Source organism: Syngnathus leptorhynchus, chromosome 17 (assembly GCF_054491065.1).
Source record: "Syngnathus leptorhynchus isolate UIUO chromosome 17, UIUO_Slep, whole genome shotgun sequence".
Classification (NCBI taxonomy): Eukaryota; Metazoa; Chordata; class Actinopteri; order Syngnathiformes; family Syngnathidae; genus Syngnathus; species Syngnathus leptorhynchus.
In genome coordinates, this window is record NC_141211.1 from 3035660 (window position 1) to 3059035 (window position 23376).

A 23376-nucleotide genomic window follows, 5' to 3' on the forward strand; every position below is an offset into this window, starting at 1 on the left:
TCATTTTTTTAAAAATGGGCTTTCCCGGCATTTAACGTTGCTATAAATATTGATTCAATGCAGTCAAACGTCAACGTGTACGGAAAATAATGAAAATTTCTGCTGTCTTGTGGGATTTAATTGGCTGCCGGCGACATTCTCCGTTAAGCAGCAACTTTTTTCCAGACGCTTTGAATTTACACTTGTTTTTATGAGTTGAAATATGTTTCAATCTTGTGCGTGCTGTTAAACCATGCTGTGGGACCTTGGGGTTTCTTTTTTTTTTTTTTTGGGAGCGGGGGGGGCGTCTATATTTACTATAGATCAAATGGGGCTGAATTTGAGACACGTTGATTTCACATTTGTCTCGTGTGACTTACTTGAGGCTGAACTGCTCCACGGTGGAGTTGGGCATCAAGTACAAGAAGATCCTGAGCGTCTCGCCGGGCTTGAGGGGCTTCTCGGGCAGCCTGAGGAACATGTTCTTGTCCAGCTGCTTGTCCACCAGCGGCTGCTCCCGGCCAGCCTGATACAGGCTGATGCTCCCGATGCGGAGGAGGGGGTGCCGTGACGGGGGCTCCCCCCGGCCGCCCCGGGGGCCCGCCGCCTCGCCGCACTCGCCGTCCGCTGTGGCCTCGTGCAGCGTGTAGTACAGCTCGGCCTGCAGGCTCTCACCCGTCACGCCGTCCAGGAGCCCGTCCCCGCCGGAGCCCTTGCGGCGACCCAGCGGGGCCACGTTGGCGTTGAACCAGGACGGCGGCAGGTCCAGCCGCGCCAGGCACTGCGCCAGGTTGCCTTTCATGCGGCAGGACGTCTTGATCTCCCGCACGTCGCGGAAAGCGTGCAGGCGGACGCACGGCAGCTTGTCCTGCGCTTTGAAGTCGTCCCAATCGCGGCCGGCGATGTAGAAGAACACCTGCACGGCGGGGTTGTTGGAGAAGACCCGCGACTGGACGATGAAGGCGCGCACCTTCCAGTTGACCGTCAGCTGGCCGGGGATGTCCAGCGGGCCGGTCGGCTGGAGCAACTCCTTGGAGAGCGTCTGGTCACGGGCAAAGGGTCCCAAGCTGATGTTGACCGCCGGGAGCTCCTTCGTCTGGAAAACCACAAAGCTCTCCGAGCGCTGTAGCGGGTGTCCGCCGCCGCCGCCACCGTCGGTTCCTGACGTCCGAGCCACCTCGCGCAAGAAGAAGGCCAGCTGCACATTTGACATCTTGAAGCTGGCCGGCAGGTAGATGGCGGGCGGCGAGGGATCGGCCGTCGCCGGGGAGGAACCCAGGAGGGCATCGGAACTGGTCGGTGTGACTTTGCCTGCCAGAGCTGCCGGCAAAAAGAAATGAAAAACATTTGAAAACCATCAACGAAAATCACAACAACAAAACTCCCTTATGATGACTTTAGTCATTGGACATTTTTCCCCTTTGTAGGTTTTGATGACCATTTTTCGACGAGTAAACACTCAGCAGGTCACTTTGACATTTTTTTTGCTTCAGCAAAACAGAACAGCGCGTTTAACTGAAATATAAAGCGTCACATGAGTCATTTAAATCATTCCTTGCAAAATGTAACGCGGCAATACAGCCAAAACATGCTCAGATACATCAAAACTGACATGTCCTGTCCTTCAACTAGTAATTGTGGAAACAGAAGACCCATACTTGACCCAGCCGCAGTTTGGGCAAGCAAACATGACAGCCAAATTAGCGTTAGCCACTTAGCATCCGAGCCTCAAACATACTTATGAAAATGATCCAGAGGTGAGCGTGGAAAAGCAACTTGCTGTCTCCGTGGTCCAAGTCATGGAGGAAAAGTCCCATATTCCAAGTTTTACTTTGAAAAGCACATTCTTTTTTTTTTTTTTCCTCTTCCCTGCGTCCTACCCCGAGGCAAAGCGAGTCCAACTTGACAACTTTCTTTGTTGCTGTGTAGCAGCGACGGAACCAGCCGGCACGCTGGCTTCCACTTTGTGATCTCCTCTCGCAAACACAATCCACTCGGCTTCTTCTTCTTCGTCGTCGTCTTCAACTTGAGGCTTTACATTCCCGATTTAGGCGTGCGTGTGTGGTTTGCATATGTTGGCTTCTGGCTCCCACGCCAATCTGGTGTGGCTCCGGGTGCAGACGCCGGAGTGTAGCCACCCCCCCCCCCTCCTGGTGGGCCGTGCTGCAGACAAAGCGTCGGGACACCGCCCCATCCCAGCCACACCTCGTCTCTTGTTAGCCGCTTGCACTCACGCGCACACACACACACAGATAGAGGTGTGTGTGTGTGTGTTCAAGAGGTGGGGGGGATGTTCCTCCAGCCTTCAGGCAGTAGTTGAATAGTAGAAGAAGAAGAAAAGATTAGGTAATTAGCCCCGGCTCCTCCTCCAACCCCGTGAGAATTCCACGAGAATGGAAGCATGAAGGGGGGATGGTTGGGGTGTCACCTCACACGCTTGGAATTCTCGTCTTAAAAGAAAAAAAAATCCCTTGAGTGTGTGTGTGTGTGTGTGAGTGCAGGGACCCCCACCAAGTGGTAAAACGACATCCGGCATGTACAAAGTTGGGGGTGGGCTCTGCTGTCACTACTACTTTGTCTCTTCTCTCTCTGGCGCGCGTGTTGACGAGGCCATTAGAAGGCGGGCGGCGTCGCCCGGGTTCGCCGGGCCAGAACAACACACAGTCGGGCTGTTTGCATTGTCGCCGACAAGGCCGCAGTCGTCGAGCTGTTAGTTCAACAGGCCGCCGGCTCCACGGCAAATAGTCATTAACGATGGCGACGCGATCGGAATGCGCGTCGGCGGGTTGATTTCGGGAGGGCTACCGTTTCGACGAGTATCTGTCAGGGGGGGGGGGGGGGTCGAGCTTCGCCGTCCTCGCCGTTATCCCATTAAGTCGCTTCAAAGCCGTGAATAAACATCAGGTCGGGTGTTAACGCTTTTTGTAATGGCTCGCCCCGACAGGGTTGTCTCGTTAAGGCGTGCGCGTAATAACCGATTAATTGATTGTTAAAGGATTGGCTTGAAATTGGTTGTTGATGAATTCGTTCTGGAAGCCGCCGAGGCGAAATCAGAGCAGCTCGGTACAAAAAAAAACCAACAAGGCATCCCCGCCGGACCTTGGAGGGGTTTCACGTTTCACTCGAGATTGATATGAGGACGTGATGAGCGGGGGGGGGGGGGGCGGATATTTGATCTTGAAGAGGAAAAGTGCATCAATGTCTCGGCAGTGAAAAGGTCACGCCCAGATTGTGGAAATGGGGCCTTCTCTCCAGGCGCGACTTTCCCTATTGATTCTTTTTCTTTCATCGCTTTCCTAGCCTTGCTCAGATGACACGTTTGGGTGGCTCAGTGGTGGGGGGGGGGGGGGGTGACAAAAGGAGGAAGCCATTCATCCCGAAGCCGTTTGTCAGGTGTGACAGCGGCGAGGGCCGCAGTGAAGCGCCATGACGTAACAGGAGCTGCTTTGAAAGACAAACAAATCGGCGAGAGAATCGAAGAGCATCGTCGGAGATTAATCTACTTCGCCGATAACAATTTTGTGACCGACGATGACCGAGCGTGCGTTCATCCATCGCCGATTGGACCAATTAGGATCTTCCGTCAGCTATTCTAACGAGCACAATCGACGGCGGTGTTAATAAGAGCAGATGAAGGCTTTTCTTTCTTAGCGGCTTCTCTTTATAATGAAACATTATACACAGTGCAGCTTTAATCACGCATAATTTGCAAGCTTGATAAAAAAAAAAAAAAAAAAAAAGCAAGAATATATAACCAGTGTGACACCAGCCGAGGGAGAGGGAACTTTTCATCATTGAGCTTTTTATGTTCACCCATAAAATCATCCATAATTTATATTGACAGTCGCCTTATCTGGTCCGGCGAAGGCTGTTTGGATGGCGACGGGACGGGACGGGGCGGGGCCAAGACATAAAGATTGAGACAAAAAAAAATTGAGCTTATTCTATATAAATTGGCTGATGTTATCGCACATTATTCCATGTGTTATTCAGCGCCACGCTGAAAGGCAACATCCATTATTCAAGCGACTCAAGTAATAGACGTTTCAAAACACGCTCCACATGATCTATTTGCCGGACAGCTTTGAAAGGACACCAAAACGTCGACGGCTTTTACTCGGGCGCCGTCGCTCGGCCGTCGTTAGGTCAAATAAACCGTTGTCTTCGCAAGGACGTCGATTGAAAGTAAGTGGATGATGGCGAGGTTCTCTGCTGCCTTCGGGCGGCTTTTCTGGCTTCGCCGCATAATCACGGCGCCTCTAATTAATGTTGCATTAAGCTGATTTAGAGGTGAGAGGACACGCGCGACTAATTGAGACCCTTTGGGGGAAGAACACGTCTTTGGCCCAGACATGCTAGCAATTTCAGTTAGCTACGTTAGCGTGCATTCACGACAACGTAAAATAATAAGTGATGCGTTTGAAGTGAAAAATTTGGTTTTATCGGGCAAATTCCCTTGAGGGAGTCCCGTAATTCACCCCAAACTGGCCAGTTGGCCCCATTGAGTGAGTTCCGAGGGAGGGCGGGGCTTGAATTTTCACACAGCCTAATAAACATGTCATTAATTTGACTCTTTGGCATATTTTTTTTTTGGGAGCTGTGTAGCGTGAAGCCAAATTATTCCCGGCTCAGCTTCGGCGATGGTTACTTTTACTTTGAACACTTAATTGCAAACACAAATGCTTCATTATTCTTATAATTTATGGGCGATCAGCTAAAGCTTTTGTCTGCGAACATGATCAGGTTTTTTTTTTTTTTTTTAAACCCTCAAGGCGAAATGAAAATGAGACCTTCTCGTGGCTCTTAGCAATACGATGATTAAAATTTAAAATAAAGTCTTTTCACATCAATAAGCAATTCCTATTTCTGATCGTAAGTGAAACGTTTAGACTGCTCCGCTTGCGAGAACGTCAAAGCATCTGTTCCTCACGACCGAGGCTTTCGAAGTGACTCGGCTGAGAGAAAGCCAGCTCTGTCTGCAAAACACTTTTTTAGTTTGCGCCGCTGTTGTTCTCACGGCGAGAGGTTACACAACTCGCTACCCAATCACCATAACAACGAGCGACGGGGAAAACGTAAGCCTGGGGAAAAAAAAAGCGCTCGCCTCCACTTTAGAAGGATCTTGAGACAATGTACCAGCAGCAGATTATGGAAATGTTGTACTTGGAGGGGGATCAGAATCAACAAGGGGCTTTAATGAAATTTCCGGGAAGGGAGGGAGTTGGAATAAGCAAGTGTCTCTACGGGAACGTCATCAATCTTTTTACGTGAGTGATTTCCATTAAAGAGGAGCGCCGTAAAACATCAGGCGAGGACGTGTTAAAAGTGGCCAAATGTGTCGACGGCTATTAAAAGAGCCATTCGCTCGGCGGGATTTCAGCGTTAACTCGTAAAGTCCGAGGCGGGGCTGAAGAGCCACCTTGGCTGTGATGTCACCAAAAAAGTTTGGTGTTTGCAAACGCTGGCATTCTTGGACACCAAACAAAAGTTTCACGTGTCAAAGGTTAATTCCATTTGAATATGTTCCGGTTTATTCCATTGCTAAGGAGCAACGAACAAGCGCTGCCTTGTTTTGGGTGCATTGACGCCCCATGAAGCCAAAACACACACACACACACACACACACGATTCAGTGTACACACACACACACGCAATATGGTGATGCAGTCACGTGATCTCCACTGCACTTTGTGTTCCCGGCGGAGCCTCCATTGTTGCTCGAAATGGTCCGTATGAAAAGAAACAATCCAAAGTCAACGATCTCACGTCAGAAGAAAAACAAGCCCCCCCCCCCCCCTCCATTAAATATTCACGCGGCAAAAATGCCGAGGCTTATGTTTTATTGATTGAAAGAACAATAGTCTGTGATTGTTTTTCTTCAAAGGCTTAAAAGGTAAACTTTTAACACGGCCCTGAAGCGTACCGGAACATGCCCCCCCCCCCCCCCGCCGGCCCCCAGGAGGTCGAGGTAAACGCCTCCGCGTCATCCCGAGGTTAATGGAATGCGAGAGGTTGAGCGCCATGCCGTCTGGGGGAGATTCCAGGTTGGAAAAGTGAACTTCTACAACGAGGGATTTGAAACAGGTCCTGGGAAAAGCATCATCTCAACACCTGTTTACAAGACGACACACGACAATACTTGTTAAGTAGTCAACATGCTAACCGCTAATAAGTTCCGGAAAGCAACTCGACGCAGCGCATTGTTGTCTTTGAGCCTATTTTCCCCGACAACTAAAAGCTCCCTTTGAGTTTGTCACCCGCTGAGCGCATCTTTGCGACGAACTTCGACGTGCATAACGATGAAACCCAGACGTCTCCCACAAGTCAGACGGCGCACATCAAAAGAATCCAGCTAACCTTCTCCGCCACCATGCATGTGATGCGCTGAATAAACAGCACTTGCGTTTGGGGAGGAGTGACGAGGGCGAGGCGGATTACGCGGCCCCCGCAAGTCGTTCTCTGTCGCCGTGATGGAAAAAAAAAAAACCAAAACAAAACAAGCCGGGAGACGGGAGATTAGCCACCGCGACGTTAGCTGTCCGCGCTGTCTAGCGGCGCATCCGGACTTCACGCAACAAAGACGGCGTTCTTTGAACACGAGGCCTTTTTTACATATCGGCCGCAAATATACCTGTCGTTCTTCGTGTTCAAGATGTGAGCTCGCGGGAAGGCTAGTCATTAGCATATCATTAGGAAGCTTCTTATTGTTGTTGTCTACAAGAAGAAAGACAATTTCTTTCTGCCAAGCGATGGATGGATGGATAAAAGAAAATACATTGGAGATCTAAAAAAAAAAAATCGGATTGACCGAACAAATGGGCCGACAGACAAATGGAACCCTTAGGAAACCTAAAAGGCAATATTTTTCCAGGTCCGGAATGAAGGTCAACGACACCGAAAGGGGGTTGCAAAAATCAAGTGGCAATTTTTTTGCCGTCAGCAACAAAGTCCGTCTGGCCGTCCGCCTGCGACTGCATCCACGCCATACGATTGACACGACAATTAAATCCCGTCACACTATTTGACTTCCGTCCGTCCTCCTTTTAAGGTTATATAGCTGCCGTACAATAAAGCTGTCGGGAAGGTAAAGAAAGCCGGTGCTCGGACAGCGGGGGGCGCTGTGTTCTCCGCGACACATGAGAGAAGTTTGTCAGCTTTTTTTTTTTTTTTGTTAGAGTAGATCTCCTTGATGAGCTCCCAGGAGTCGGAATTGAGGAGAGAAACTGGGATGGGTGCATTAATAATTCATACAAACGGCATCACACGGGCACACGCTTGTTGGAGTGTCTACGAATTTGTTTCGACACCAACCGCCGATCTTGAGCGCTAACCTTGGCGGTAACCGGACGAACCCTAACATGAGCCGAATGATCCAACCCGACTCTCATTTATCCCAAAATATTACATTTTAAAGCATTGTTGTCATTGTGAACAAGTTCCTAATTGGTTGAACGTGATAACGGCACAACGGCAACTTGGAAGGTTGATTCCGAGCGAACAAAGGTGCGCTCGGAAGCGCCGCTTCTCAATCTTCACTTGCGGCCTGCACGTTTTTTTTGCATTTCAGCCGCCGAGGGTGTCAATCAAAAGCCAGCGCTCGATCCTTTTTGTAAGTCAGCATTTTTTTTTTAATTTGACGTCGCTGACCGCAAATTCCCGAGAGGTTGGGCTTTGCTCCAAAAGCGACGCTAAATCATCTGGTGCAGAGTTGGAAATAATCTGATAATGCACGCCTCGGAGGATTACAGTCGCGGCCTCCATATTGCCAGGTTGGTGCGGTCGGAAAGCAACTCATCCTAAGCCCTCCCCCCCCCCTTTTGCTAGGAAGTGATCTGCATGCACACCGCCGCTACGTTTTAAGCGACGGCGCGACAGAACTGGACATGACGAAGGTGTTCTAATTAATGTCAACATGAATCAGGAGCCGCATGCCATCCCAATTTAAACGGCGACATTTTGTCATTTTAATCAGCCGTCTCCGGTCCAGACAGACGAGCTGAGAGAAGCACAGAGTGAGTCCCGATTTTTTTTTATAATTGATGAGTTGGAACACACATTTTGCTGACTTGCATAAAAGCCTGACTGAGGGGCGGGGCTTATTTATTAAAGACACGTATTTTGCTTTTTCTTTGGCTTTTGACTCATCCTCACAAAACTCGCGTCTTTTATCAAACAAAAAAGATTTCCTGAGTAATTTTGTGGAGATTTTTGTACTTCTTTTAAATGGCTCGCGAAGGCAATCTCAACAAAACATGAATCAACTATTAATTCTGCAAATACATTTTGCTTGCGAGAAATGTTTTCATTGGGAGCAAGATAATCATCTGCACATTTCAATGACGTTATTGGAATAAAGCGACACGGGCGTAAATAACTTCAGGCAAGCGGCTGTCTGGTAGAGATACTTGCAAAATAAAAAATAACAACGTTCGCCTTTCACACAAAAGGATTTCCGATGCACTCCCTCGGTCGGCAATGGGCGAGCGGGCGGGCGCGCTTGGCAACTTTGGGGAAAGTTGCGCATCAACGCAGAGGTTACGCACTCTTACGTTAGCTGCCGCTTGTTTTGATTCGGCCCGATTTAAAACCAACATGTAAAAAGCTGGCAAGCATTCAGGGGGAAGTCTCCGATGGGACGCCTTTCATCTGAGCTGCGCAAAACAAACTCACAAAGTCAACGAGTTGAAAGATGAATCTTTTTTGAGTGACACTCATCGACATAAAAGTTCACAATTCTGTCTGCCCTGATGCGTAGGGATCAACACTGGATGTGTGTTTTGATTTTTGTCAGTCAGACTTTCGCACAAAGTTCAAAATGTATCTTTTTATAATTTTGGAATCTAATCACTAAGAAATTAACTTTAACGCCTTCGTGTATAGTGCAACTTCGATATTACTGTGTGTGTGTGTGTGTGTGTGTGTGTGTGTGTGTGTGTGTGTGTGTGTGTGTGTGCTTTGACCTGATGGAATTCTCTAAATAGGTCATTCCAAGAGTCACCGGAACTGCTGTTTGTCAGCAAAAAAAAAAAAACACCTCCAGCATTGCGCCCACCCGCCTGAAACCTTGCGTATACATAGAAGTGATGAGGTGCAGTGCTTTGAATGGAAGCAATTGTTACCTCTGTGTCATTTTTCTTCATTCGCTCAGTTTGAATCTTTTGAAAATTTGATGTCAAAGTGAGCCTCGCTTGGGAAAGAGAAAGACACAGTCAGCGTATCAATGCAAGCTAGCAAAATGCCCGCTCAAGATGACTTCTGTTTTTCTGAAAGCACGTCACTATGATTTGGTGGGCTCGACTTCCCTCGGGGTTAAACTCTTCCGTTTTTGTGACATTTTAGTCATTAACGCACCGCCCTAAAAAAACAACAACAAAAGGAAAGAGAATTGAGATATCGCAATGTCTCGGTTAAGCGACTCGGTTTCTGACTCGTTAGCTGTCAGATTTTGGCCAAAGCTCCTTGGCAAACAAAAGGGATTCTCTCTCGGGCGTGTAAATAAATGATAAGCAAACTTATTTGGGGCTGCCTCCTTTGTTCTGGGCTCGTCGACAGCCCGCCGTGCCCACGCGACATGACAGTGAGTGACACAACTGAGAACGCCGTTGCTTTAAAAGCAGCCAAAGAAGCTCGAGCATGGGGGGGTTCTATTGACAGACGGGGTTGAAGTTCAAAGATGCCTTTTTTAAAAATAAATATTTACCGCACTTCCTCGGGCTGTCATTCACAGAGAAAAAAAAAAAAGCGGACTCGTGTCAGAAAAGTAACAATCATAGAAACGGCAGGAGAGACAAAACACATGCTGGAGCTCTCAAGCTCTCAACATTGTGGAGCGATGGAAAAAGAATTGGGAGAAATGCATTGCAAGAGCAAGAAAAAAAAAAAAAAACACAACATTGACCATATGTCGGAATTTGTTCGGGCGGAAAACCGCGGCAGTAAAAACACACAACAGCCAAAGCAAAATGAGCAGTCCTGGTATAAACCTGGAAGCACACAACATTGTGGAGCGACCTCATGTCAGAAGAGTACCGTGACTATGCCTCGTGTTCGTGTCATGACATTTGCATTGCGTTCATGCATCATGCCCCCCCCCTAAACAATAGTAGCTGTACAACCATGGTGGCAGAAAGTCAAAGAACAAACAAAGTGGTCCGGCTGTCTAGATGCTGTGACACCCCCCCCCCCTCCCTCTCTCCCTCCCCCCGCTGTCAGGTTGAGTGTCAAGCTCATTGCGCCGGCAGAGAGGAGGCCCGTATGTCTGTCATCGCCCAGCATGGCTGACAGCTGCGTCGGCGGGCCGTCAACGCCTCGGTCGGGGTCAGCCGGGGCTCGGCGGACCCCCGACGCCGAGCCGCAGTGGCGTAATTACAGTGTTTGCCCAAAGGCCGCAAGGACAGGTGGGCTGGCGAGCAGACTGAGGAAGACAGCGGAATTATCGTTGGAAAAGGTGACTATAAAAAGTCTACACACCCCTGTTCAACTGCCTTCTTTTTATCCCAAATTTTAAGAAGACACTTTGTGGACGGATCGGGTCAAACGTTCAAAGTCCTGCTACGGCTCAACTCGAGTGTTTTTTTTTATTTGCAGTCAACATAAACCGCAGCCGCCATTGAAATGCGAGCCACGGCCGGCTGACTTGAAGCACGCCGCCGCTAATCAGGAGCGCCGTAAGCGTGTAGCTGCGCCTCCCTCCTCCTCCACAACAATCCGCCTCCGCTTGTAAGCATGACGTGCTATTGATGTGTTTATTTACCGGCCAAGCTCGGGGTTATGACGCTTCATCATCATCTTGTTTTTCTAACCTCCTACCTCGTCCTCCTTTTTTTTCCAGCCTTCCCTCTCCATTGCGCGCCTCATCAGTCATGCGCTTGTTGCGAGCAGCGCTCATCCCTCCTGTCGCCTTGACTCGTCTCTATTCAGATCACTCGCCTCGCTTTTGGCAGCCGCCGCCCCCTCCCCCGCCTCCCTCGTGGACGGCTCCGGCGTCCACACCCCGGCGCCCCGAGGACATGATGGAAGCTCGGCGGTCGGCGCGCGTGCGATGCGTATCCGTCGGCCATGTCAAGATGCTTCGCCGCCCGACACGGATGCGGGGCGCAGAAATGCATGAGCGACTTGAAAAGGACAGATTTGAAATTGTCGGACAGGGTATCGATACATAAAAGATCATGATTTGATCGAGACGATTATTCTGAGGATATTCTTGCCCAGGGTCAAAATGACCCGATGCATTACATTTAACTTAGCTTTACTTCCCTCGGTGTGCTTTTGATCAAATGTCAAACTTCAGTTGAAAAGAAAAGCTTTTTTCTTTTTAAACCAACCAAACTAACCAAACAAGCAACAATGTTCACGGGTCAATGTGACCCACTCAAACATTGCCTGTAATCATCTCATCATTATAGAGAGGCATGCAAATAATATATTTTACATTATTTAGAAAAAAAAACAAACATTTTGAAAGGTCAATTTGCCCCGCTGGATGTTTATCAAAGCCACCAGTTGAAGAATGAAAGTTGCTCATACTGTGCTTAATTTAATTATCTGGCTGTTTGTTACTTAGCAACACTGTTCCCGGGTCACCGTGACCCGCTCAAGGTTTAATCATCAAAAGGAGTTGAGAGATGTGCAAATATTTTGTAATTATTTAGGGGGGAAAAAAGCAAATGAAAAAAATAAAATAAAGGTCAACAGAAGAACTTGAAATCAAAATGAAAACAAAAAGAAATATTTTAAGACATTTTTTTGGCTCAATTTTCAAATGAACACAGTGAACGGTAAAATGGAACAAGTAACGCATGAAACTGTAAAAAAACAACAACCATACAGTAGCCTCACTGTAAAACATAACAAAATAAAAAAAATAACACACGTACGGTCGGTTATCTAGTGGTAGGAGTAATTTATTGCGGCAGGTATAAGGACGAGACTTAGCGCCCTACTGCGATTCCACCACTTGAACCCACTTGGCTGCATGATTGCTTGAAATAATGGCGGAAAATGTCAAAGAGCCGCCCTGCCGCCGATCCTGCTATAAAAAGATAAATATCCCGCCTCCAGCCCTGTACGCTGTCGACCGGCGCCACCCACGCTCGCTAGCGTTTTGTCACGCTATTGTACGCTGTGGCCTTTGTCGACGGAAAAGGGAGAGCGCAAAAAAAAACCCATACAAAATCCACAGGGGGAATAATCTCGTATCGCCTTACGCATACGTTGAAGACAATCGGTGCCTTGGCTGTTTAACGGAGGCGCTGCCAAACACTGTCGAGGAAAACGTCGTCGTGTGGAAATGTGCTTCCAATAAACCCCGCCCTCAAATAAAAAGATATCAACATTGGTTAGAAAAACAAAAAGAATCAAACAAACACCCAAACAAACCTGCTCAAAATCTCAAATTTTAATTTGAATACATTTTAATTCATCTATTTCCGGTATATTTTGTAGAACTGTTAAAGTGAGTTGAGGAGTTTCATTTCAACAAAATAGTGCGCTTTTACTTGAAATCAATTCTTATAATTGTTATAATTCCACAAGGTCTCGTATGTTTACGTTGTGGTTTTGAAAGCGGTGCCTTTGAAACGTAGCTCGACGGCTAAGTGCTCTCCTTCTGTTTGATTGGATCACGGGAGTGCCGGCCTAACCCGATTAAGCGGCAACGCCGCGAGGCGGCCCTAACTTTATTACGGCTCATTCAGCTCAGCCTCCGGCCGCTCTTGTCTTATTTGTTAGCGTCGTGCTCGCGTAACGTGATATAGGCCGGCTAGCAAATGGAGCATCTGGCCGCGCCGCGCTAGCTAGCTTGAGTGCACTCGAAAGAAGTCAATAGACAACACGTGAGGCATTTTTTTTCTTTTTTTTTTATGTTGACATTTTTCATTCTTTGGCTCATATTTTCCCAATAGAAGTCAATTTAGTTAGCTATGGATCGCGCGGAGCTTTTCATTTGATTTAAAAAGCGCTTTATTCACTCCCTCCTCTGACCTTTCGTATAGATTTGGACGCAGGTGGGGAAAGGGAAAATGGAGGCAAGGGGTCAGCACGGGTGGCTTTCGGTGGTGCTGACTGTCAAAACAAATCCAAAAGTCAAAGACGATGTTAAAAACGAGGCTAATATCAAACACTGGCTGACGTTTTTGTTTGCTCGCCACTTTTGCAAGATCTATCAAAGGTATCCGAGATATGTCATCAGGTGCTTGACATGCAACAAAGCCCCCGAGAACAGGACGGAAGAATCAATCGAGTTGTTCTGTTGTTGTTGTTGTTGTTTTTTTATCACGTCGCCATCTGCTAGTTAAGGCTCCTCCCACCCGTTCAGCATTTTTATATGCGAGTAATGTTGGCAGCGGGAAAAAAAGCGCCGGGAGCGCCGCCAGATGACCCCGGCAAAAAAGCGCCGTCATTTGGGCTCGGTGGCGGCAAACGAGCGAGATCTGACACCCGCTACAAAGTCAAACGTAGCGCCGGGGATAACAGACGGGAAGTTCTCGGACTGGCAAAGCCCCCGTTTGGATTTGGAAAAGGGAGATGACATTAACGTGAAAAAAAATTTGGCAGCTCCCGAGCAGCGACATAAAAGACGACAGCCGAGGGACTTGCTCAACTTCGGGGGAAGAGTTTTTATTTCTCCCCCCCCCCAAAATGTTATTCAAATTCAAAGTTGTGGGATTATAGAACCAGTCAAATTCTATAAAGTTTGTGGGACGTTTTCCCGGCCAAAAAAAAAAAAAGAACCCCCAAAATAAATAAATGATCACATTATATAATGCTGGTTTATATTTTGTGCTGCTTGAAAGGAAAATTTGTCACCTGTTCAAAGTGGAAGCTCCACGACAAACTTCCTTCCTAAACGAACCGACTGTGAAAGCTTTTTTTTTGTTGTTGTCTTTGTTTTTGTTTTTTTCCCTGCCAAATCTGCCATAATCCCTCGTGCCATCTGCTCGCCATCATCAGTGACGTTCCCAAACAGCTTGATCTCGTTGGCGTCGGAAATATTTCAATGCGCTCCTTCGAGGCTTTCCTCACTTCATCGTCGCCGTCATCAAAGCGGCTTTCCATTCATCGAGAAGCCGATTTGAAAATTTTTCAACGCCGACATTTTCACCTTCAATTAAAATCACGAATAGCGTCGCACGTGCCGTTAAATCGGCGCCACTTTCAAAGAGTCCCAACGGAACGTTTGATAGACAGGTGTCTCCTTGGACGCCGAATCTCGTTAACGGCGTGACAAGCCGGCTCCCGGGATGCCAGGGGCTTATTACGAAGGTGTCGACTTCACTTAAATTCTTCCGAGTCGTGTGAAAAAAGAAAATGGCGAGCGGTGATGAGAGGAGACTGACAAGTCAATATTAATAACAAACAAAAGAAAGTTTGGTGATGGAGGACGACTTCTTTGCTAGAATTGCATCGGAACATTTATTTTCCATCTTGTATTGCATAAAAAAAATAATCGAATGTGTTGTTGTTTTTTTTCAATGTTCTTAGTTGGATGATCTTGGATATTTTTGGGTGCATTTTGGGTGATTTGAATTTGGATGTTTTATCAGGGAAACTTTTTTTCTCAAAAAATTTCAAGTTCAATTTTGTGGAATGTGAATTCTGACATTTTTGAACAATTTTGTGGAATTTCAAAAGTTTTTTTTTATAAATTTGGACAGCAACTTCATTTAAGTTTCAGGTTAGACTAGACTTTGAAACTAAAGTTGAAAACATAGCAAAAGCAAGTTCCGTGATGGAAAAATCAGAGGATGGCGGTGCAGGACGCCGTGTTTGCGCCAGCCTGACATTTAATTTACTTTCTGTTTGCTGCCGCGCGCGCTTTGGGGGTAACGTGCTCAGTCGTTGAAGAAAAATAAATCAAGGAACACAGACACAAAAAGAAAGAAAATAATTTTTTCTGTGAGACAAAGAGATGAATGTTTTTCTTTTTTTTGTCAAGCCTCAACCAATCTGCACTTTTTGACTCCTCAATTCAGGGCTGACGGGAATCCGCCTACATCTCCTCCCCCGCGACAACTAATGAAGTAATATGTATGAAATCATTAATTTTGACGAGCTAATTTGTAGATGAAACAAAGTGGGAGGGGCGCGTCAGGTGAGCGCCTCTATATTTAGCTTCATCGACTGAAAGCAAAAGTAAGCAAGCAACTAGCTCGCTCCTCGCAGCACACCTGTCTCGTTTCGAAACGGGGGAAGAAAAAAAAAAATGTCTCGACAGCTAAAGGTCAGGTTGCAACAAGACGAACGGAATGCTGATTGCGTCCTTGATGTCGTGTTTACGAGAATTTCGGTTACCAAAGTTTTCGGTGCCCCCGTGTATCGGAAAACACGACCATAATAAGTTTAGCCACTCACAAGCAGATGATTGAAAACAACAAAGAGTTTGGCTCAATAAATTGAACTGCGGCGGCTTAATGTATGCCACTTTTGCTTTCTTGCTTTTTTTTTTTTTTTTTATGATTCGGGGCTGCAAATGCTATCGCTGCTGTTGCACCTGGCGGGATCAGGAGACTGCTCTGGAAGCATCTAAAGTTGCTTTTATTTTTTATTTTTTCCCGCCCACATAATAGACGCTACATTTTCAAAGGCTGTTATTTTCTTTTTTTTCTTTTCCTTTTTTGTTGTGTTGGCCTTTATTACCGTGACACTTTCGGTGCTGCTTCAAAACAACCCTCTGAAACTTTTCTTTTTCCACAATATTGCTTCTTATGGACTTTGAACAAAGTCCATACAGAAAATGAATAAATAAATTGGCTGCAGTTCCGCCCCAGTTGTCGGCGCCACAATGTCAGGACCATTAGCCCTGAGCAGAAGATTTTTTTCAAAGCTCTAAGGATGACAGGTTTCAGAAGTGCGAAGGAAACGAGACGCCACCAATCAAATCCGGGGGTGCTAAATGACGACACTCCCCTCCAGTAAAGGCCTTTTGGTTTATAGAATTAGCGCCTGTGATGTGACATTACAAGCGCGTCGCACATGAAGGACGGCGCGCGTTTTAATAAGCCGCCTCGAGTGGCGAGAACGCGTGTCGTCCTTCATGTGTGACGGCGGCATCAATCAGGTGAGCTTTTCCGAGGCGGCGGGTGGCGAACGTCAAAACGGCCGCCGTGTCCCCCGTGGTTTGATGACTTGCTAGGTCGACTTTCCATGAACTGTTTCGTTTACAGCCTCCCTGTTTTGTTGAGAGCAGCAAATTGTCTCCTTCGTCGCAACTTTTATGTTTGGGGGAAACCTCCGCCAAGGCTTTTAATGGCAATGTCGATAATTACGCCGATGTGATCATAAAACATAAAGCCTTTAATAGCTAATGCCACGGATTCTCGGCCGATCGACGTTTCTGCGGGCAGGTGCCGGACTCCGACCTTCAGAGCCTCATTGTCCTCAGCTAATCCCGCCATTGTGTAACATTTGCGAAGAGGCCAGGGCGAGTAAGGGGGGGGGGGGGGGCAAACGAGCAAGGACAATGCGGCGATGCTAACGACTGTCTAATTTCATTATGCTGAGGCGTTAGCGCATGGCCGCGTTTGGGCGGCGCACGCGGTCAAGGCCTCCCGATTGGGTTGGCCTTCTTTCGTGTGAGACGACAGACGTCATTAGCGCTGGTTCACAATTAAGGTTATCACCCGACATGCTGGCTACTCTTGAAATTTGAATATGAAGGACAGCCGGGCGTGGCAGATGTCGCCGCCTTAGCGCTATTGACAAAACGGCAGAAGACGGACAGCTTAAGCTCCGATCGGCCAGTCGCGAGATTTGTTGTTTGCGGGTCCCTCTCAAGACTTAAGCCATTGTTGGTATGTTTCTTTTGGTTCGGGGGAGGGGTCAGCAAATACCCAAGACGCTGCCTGGCAACTGAAACCGCACAAAAAAGATTTATGCCGGCACCTACTGACTGTTGGAAGAAGTTGTCATGTCAATGTTTTTAAGACTATGAATTAAACTTTGGAGTCATAGCAGGAGAGGGAAATGTTACAGTGAGCAGTAGATAAAGCCAGCCATTAATTACTTTGCCCTTTATAGTTGATCAAGGAAATTAGCTTTTTTTTTTTTCCCTTCGATATGCCATCTCAGTGCGTGCCTTTTGACGGAAATAACGACCAATTAGCCAACGTGGCTAAAAGGTTAGCGTTTAGCACCACCTGCTGCTTTTGCTTGACTGCCTGAAATGTTCTTTCTATTAATGCTACTTTTTTTGTCAGGCATAGCAAGCACGATGGCGAAAAAATATGCTCAATGGCCAAGCAGTGAATGGCACAGCAACCTAGCAAGTAGTTTGAATTATTCATGCCTTCCCCGTGCATTGTGTATGCATGCAAATGTAAATCCCAGAAAGGAATGAGGTGTGCGATTGTCCTGGAATACTCTTTATTGTCACCAGGTAAAGCTCGCCGAGTCGCAATTAGATTCCTATTAATTACTACAATAGGGAAAGCATATCAAATACCACCCGGTGGGTTTCAATTTTTGTCAGTCCAATGAGTATTTGCATTCGTGAAAAGCCGTTTTTGACCGCTCGCCATCCACTCGAGTTGGCCGAAACAACTCGCAGATGGCGGCCGGGCGCTCCTGCGTTCCTACGTCTGACTGGCGATGGAGAATTGCGCTAAAATCTATGTTTTGTATCAGATGGCGGAGGTCAAAAATGAAGAGGCTACAGCTGCAAACGTTAGCGAGTGCCGAGTGTCCTTAACTGACTCGCTGCAAATAGAGGACCTCTTCTTTGTAGTCCTCACCTACGTGGAAAAAGCCACTCACAGTTGGACTTAGTAGTCAAAGCGTTTTTTTGTTTTTTTTCCCCAGCTTAAGCGGCAACGGCTAACGACAAGCAGCGGGATCTGTGTTGTAGCCTAGCGAAGCGTAACTCGCTTAGTGACGATTGATTGATGAGGCCCAGCTTGAAGAAGCATCATGGCTGCTTTGATTGAATTATGACTGATGGTGGTCTAGACTACATTTATAATTCTTAAGCCCCCCTTGGGCCCATCTGGGGAGAAAAAAAAAAAAAAAAGCGGCCCGACTTGCCGAGTCACAGCTGGCGAAGCCCTCAACAACAGCACAGCAGTTAGCGCAGTCCCCTCCCCTCGGAAAGGAAAGAACACGAAAGGTAGCGACGGCCCGCCCTCAGGTCACCCCCCTCGGCTCTAGCGAGCCAAATGCAACGGCGTACATTTTGCTGATGTGTCAGGGAGCTGCAAATAAGATGAGTGAGCTGTCCACAGGGGGTACTAAACCCTCCCAAATTTGCTACTGTGTGTGGAACGCAGAAAGGACTTGTGACCCCACAGTGCTACTTGGGTAGCAGCTTTGTTTTCCAGCAGCGTCAGCCCCCCCCCCCCCCGTCCCTCCAAGTGCACATCTACCGCCTGGAGCAGGATTACAACACGGGGGAGAGTAAATAAATGAAATGTCTTGTTTTTCACGTTGAGAGCTTTGACGTCCGCTTCAGGGCGCATTTGCTCTTTTCCGAAGAACGCCATACCGTACATGAGGTGGGTCTCGGAAGGTTTATATCCCTTAAACAAAAGTCAGATCTTATCAAAGCGGTTGGCTATCTGATGGCCCCTTGTTGGATTCCAGCTAGGATTTCAATTTAGAGCCTTGGATGAAGGTACGGGGAGTCCCCGAAACCTTCGAAACATTTGAAGGGCAAGCAACTAGGCCAGTTAGCGACCGAGCACTCGTCGACTGTCTGAAAGGCCGTCTGAAATGTGGATGGCTTATGATTAGTCTCCTCCATTATCAGCAATTGACTTGGTGCGCTACCACTTTCTCTCTGCTCAGGGAGAAGATGATAAACGCCACTCTGCCGCTCCAAGCTTGGCAAACGAGGCTGAGTGGTCCCCGGTGCGTTGATTTACTCCGCCGGAGGAGGCGAGAGGATCGCAGTTAGCCAATGCCGACCCCAGAGTGACATTTGAAAGCTTGAGCTTTTTGCTTTCAATACTTCAAGTGACCTCCGGATTATATCTACTCCGAGAGGTGCGGAGGTGCGCAAGTATAAATATCAACAGACTGCGAGGGGGGCACGGCAAACAAGGTCACGCTCGCCGAGAAGTGTAAGTTTGGAAGGAGAAACTTAGGAAGGAGGCTATCTGGGGAAGTTATGCTAAAACGTACGGCAGCAGAGCGGGAGCTAGTAAAGTGCTAACATTGCACGATAAAAAATATTTTGACGTCGCAGGTAAGGCAAGGTGAAGGCCGCCATTTTCTGAACGCAAACTTAACTCTCTTACAGTATTTTCCCGACTAATGTTAGCTTTGATGCTACTTTGCTATCCACTTTCGTCTCCCATTCGTCAACATTAGGTTCATCGCGGGGGCCGAAATGTAAAAGCGGCATTAACCGGCCGATGGTATCCCCCGCCGCCGATATTATCCGCCAAGAAGGCCGTTTCCGTGAAAGCGCAAAGAATCACGCCAAAAGCGACACAATTGACAATACGCGAGCGTGCTTCCAAATGGCAAACATCGGAGGCCTGGTGCGGTTCCCACGACGTCCCAAATTGCCGCTCGGCGTGACTCGGTTGATGGCCGCCGCTTCCCGCTTGTGCCGTGACAATGGAATCACTCAGGTGGCGCGTGGAAAATGGGTCAAAAAGCCTCTGTGGTTTCCTTGTTGTTTGCTTTCCGTGTAGCAGATGCTTCTTTTTGGTCGAATGTCCTCAAGAGGCTCTTTGCAGGTGCATCGAGAATCTCTTGTTTGGAAATTTCACGATATTCTACCACCGTTTTAGGGTTGTTTGTTTACTCAACATGACTGCGGAGATCTTTTTTTCATTTCCAAAAGCTGTAAGACATTTTTTTTTTGTGCAGTCTATTTTTTGTATTTTTTGAAGCGGCAACGTTACAAAAAGAGGAATTTATCATGATCTGGCACGATTGTTTGGCCTTGGCAGAGGTCTCCGCTCCGCCGAGTGCTATTTAGTTGCCCGTGCGTGATGTAATTTAAAAAATACATGCTCATTTTATGCTCACAGAAGGTCGTCAATATTTCAGGCTTCTGGGTTTTTTTCCCCCCACGAGAGTTAAGGCTACGTCGGTTTTCCCGCACACAATTTGTCGCGGTGCGAATGTCTCACCCTGCCAGCTCGGACAACGTAACGAAGGACGCCGATTGGGCCGGGCTGAAACAGAAGGAGCCGGTGTCATTATTTACACCTGCAAGCTGTCAAAAAAAGTGCCTGTGGCGGAGGGAGTCATGCAGTAGCCACATTTCTTTTTTTTTTTTTGGCAAACTAACATTACTTGTCATGTGCTTATCCACTAGGATGATTTGTGTATGTGTGTGTGTGTGTGTGTGTGTGTGTGTGTGTGTGTGTGTGTGTGTGTGTCTGTGTGTGCATTTCCGCTGATGAGGAGCTACTGTCACCACATTTACAGGCGCCTGTTCGTCGTCTTTGAAGGATCCCGGTGGGAATCGGCAAACAGGTACAAGAATCTTATGAGAGGCTTTGAAACACCCACCGTATTCCCTTGACACCAAGATCTGCATTTTTTCTTTTCTCATAAACATTAATCCAGGATTAATGATAATTTTATGAATGCGAGGGGATTTTAATATTACGAAACGAGTTGTAGTTTATAATTTCATTGAAAAAGAGTAAGCCTATTGAAGCGAAAGCCGTAATGTCCGAGCGTAAGGCGATGTAATGATGTTGTGAAGTTCTTTTTGCGAGTGCTCAGACGCGTCGACGCAGGCCGTTCGCGGCGCTTTTGAAGCCGGCGCGTCGCCTCTTCCCCGAGGTTCCCGACGCCCACGGAAAACGCAGTAAAATGTGTTGTTTGGGGTCCGCTGAGATTCCCGCTAACTGTCTGCACAACCAAATCAAAGACGGCCTTGATGTCGTCTCCAAAAACCCCCGGCACAAACCCGTGCGGAGTCAACAAAAAGACGGCGACTGTGAAGTCGCATTTCGGAGGCTTGGATCTCCGTCGCTGAGGCTAACTAGCCAAGTTAGCAACGGCCATGCTAAAACATCCTAAAGAGTCTTTAGAGAAAGGAAGTGTGGCATTTGAAAATTCCAAAGCTTGAAGTTGCCAACGCTTACGATAATTCAACACGTCAGATTCCCTAAATTAGCACTCAGGTTTATTGATCCAACTGCTGAATGGGAGGAGCCATCCTTGAGGGGCGGGGCCTTTATTTTAATTCTAAATCTGACAATATTAGCGTCAGATGACACCGCGAGACTGAATCAGAACAAACGAATGTCATTTTACTTTATTTGCGTGGAAGCAGGGGGTAACACCATTTGTTTTAACGATAGCATAAAAAAAATGAAGCGCGTTTAAATTCCTACATAAGGGGGTGGGAAAAAAAAAATCGGTTCATTGCAAAAATAGCTCGATTTAATGTGACGAGGAGCTAAAGAGCAGAATGTAAATTGCATCTAAAGATTTGTGGGCGCTGTAAAATAGCGACAGCGGCGGGAGAAGTGTGTGTGTGTGTGTGTCAATATTCCATACCTGCCCGTAAAGCCGGGCGCCTGTCGGTAAACAAGACCGCCTCCTCATCCTCTCTGGAGGCTCATTAAAACTTGAGCAGTGTCAAAACGAAGACTTTGGTTTTTTTTTTGGAGGAGGAGGAGGCGTGCCCTCCAATCGCCATATATCGGTTGACCTGAGATGAGCGAGCGTGATAAAGTCACGGGAACAAGGGCCAGCACTGAAGGAGTCTGTGAGGGGGGGGGGGGGGGGCAGAGTGATGTGCACACAACATTGAGTGTCTTTTTTTTGTTTTTCCTTGCACTGCACTCTCTTGTTGTGATTTTACTAAGCTACTTTTTCTTTCTTTACTTTGTTGTTAAATGTTAAACACGAGCTGTTAAACGTACTTTCCTCACGTTAGCTTGCGCATGGAAAATCACGTTGCTTTGCCGATTTGAAGTCGGCAAAACCGGATTGGAGCATGGGCACAATGTTAAAAGATTGCTAAATCCGCTTCATGAATTTGCGCAAAAAAGTACAAGCATGAATCTTCCTCGGCCATAAAATCGGCTTTTGCAAGGCCGGCGGTGACGCGAGAAGCTACTTTGCAGGCAGCACAAGACGGCAGGCAGACTTTGAAAAGTGATCTCCAGCCAAAAGGTTAATGCGACTCACTCGCCTCTCTGCCGACTAATTACAAACGGGAATCCATCACCTCAATGTTTTCAGGACTGTGGCCCTTTTCCCAAGCACCTCCGCTTAAACCTTGTAGGCTTTTTTTTTTTTTTTTTCTCGGTGGGAACACCGTGTTTATGCATCTTCTTTTTAACACGTGGCGATAAATTATTCATGGCGCGGTCCAAGCGCTGTATGTTGAGCCCTGGAGCCGCATGCCCAGTCCTCGTGGATTCCGCTTCACACTTTTCAATGCAGCTTCACATGTTCCGTATAGATTTTTTTTTTTTTGGGGTGGAAGCAACAACACTGTCTAGTTGTTGAACAACACCCTGGCAACACCTCCCAAAAAAAAAAAAAATCCTAGCCCAAAATGGAAAGAGAATCAACGTCCAATCACTAATTTTAGCAGTGATGGGTGCTTGGCAGATGGTCTGTAAAAGCCTGCAAGTGTCGGGGGATTTGAGTTTTTTTATTTATTTATTTATTTTTATCAGAAGTATAAATGTTGGCGTTTGGCGCCAGTTCTAATGCAGGAGGCGAGCTTTATGTGCACATGCTACGACTGCTTTTTTTCCTTGCCTGGAGCAGTTTCAATTTGCATTCATCTCAAATCACCTATCCCCATTGAGATGAATGGTACGGTCGTTAATTGGCTCCGACGCAAACGCCGTGCGTGTTCCGCAGCAGTTTGCGCATGGTCGAAATGCGCTCGGGGACACGCTTGACCCGGTTCAAGAGCTGCACAAAAGCATGTTGACAACCTCTATTAGTTACTCAACTGCAGATGGGACTTGGCGTTGCACAAATATATTTTTCCATCATAGTACAATGGAAGACTTAAGATTGCCAAATTTCTTTGTTTTGTTGACCTTTACCATAAAACTAAACAAAAGAGATTGTTGTGAATTTTAGGTTTGCTAGCGTAATGCTAACACAGAATGTAAAACGCCATAGATGCATCTGAGTAGTTGTAACCCTTTAAACTGCCAAGCGATTCAAGGTTTTTGCTCTTCTAATTTCTTTCACTTTGAGGGTAGCGCCCGAGCACATCGATTCTCCTTTTAAGCCATTCGCTGAAAATTGCTACAGGCTCATTTGCCGTCTCCCGTCCCCGCCAAGCCCCCATTATACCATTTTATTTTTTTATTTCTTCAAAGCTAAAAAAGGTAGGAGCCGGAGCGTCAAGGTCGGCGCGCAGATGCCACCTCAACACGCCAAATTAAAATCTTGATAAGGTTCGGACTGCGGAGACATTTCAAAAAAAGTGCCAGGCGGGCGGGCGGAGAATAGGGGTGA

At 47.2% G+C, this 23376-nt stretch overlaps 1 protein-coding gene across 2 annotated transcripts in view; it reads right to left on the bottom strand.

Annotated features, from left to right (window-relative positions):
* Window positions 1–23376, bottom strand: part of tmem132e (transmembrane protein 132E) — a 97918-nt gene that overhangs the window by 25649 nt on the left and 48893 nt on the right. Inside the window, exons 1-2 of one of the 2 annotated variants that reach the window (XM_085936399.1) lie at window positions 1718–2102; window positions 360–1299 (exon numbers count right to left, since the gene is read on the bottom strand). In XM_085936399.1, coding sequence (XP_085792525.1) covers window positions 360–1299; window positions 1718–1796 — 1019 coding nt within the window. In that variant the 5' untranslated portion in view covers window positions 1797–2102. Of the gene's footprint in view, window positions 1–359; window positions 1300–1717; window positions 2103–23376 lie in introns of those variants that run through there. The other variant, XM_085936400.1, reaches the window with a different exon arrangement.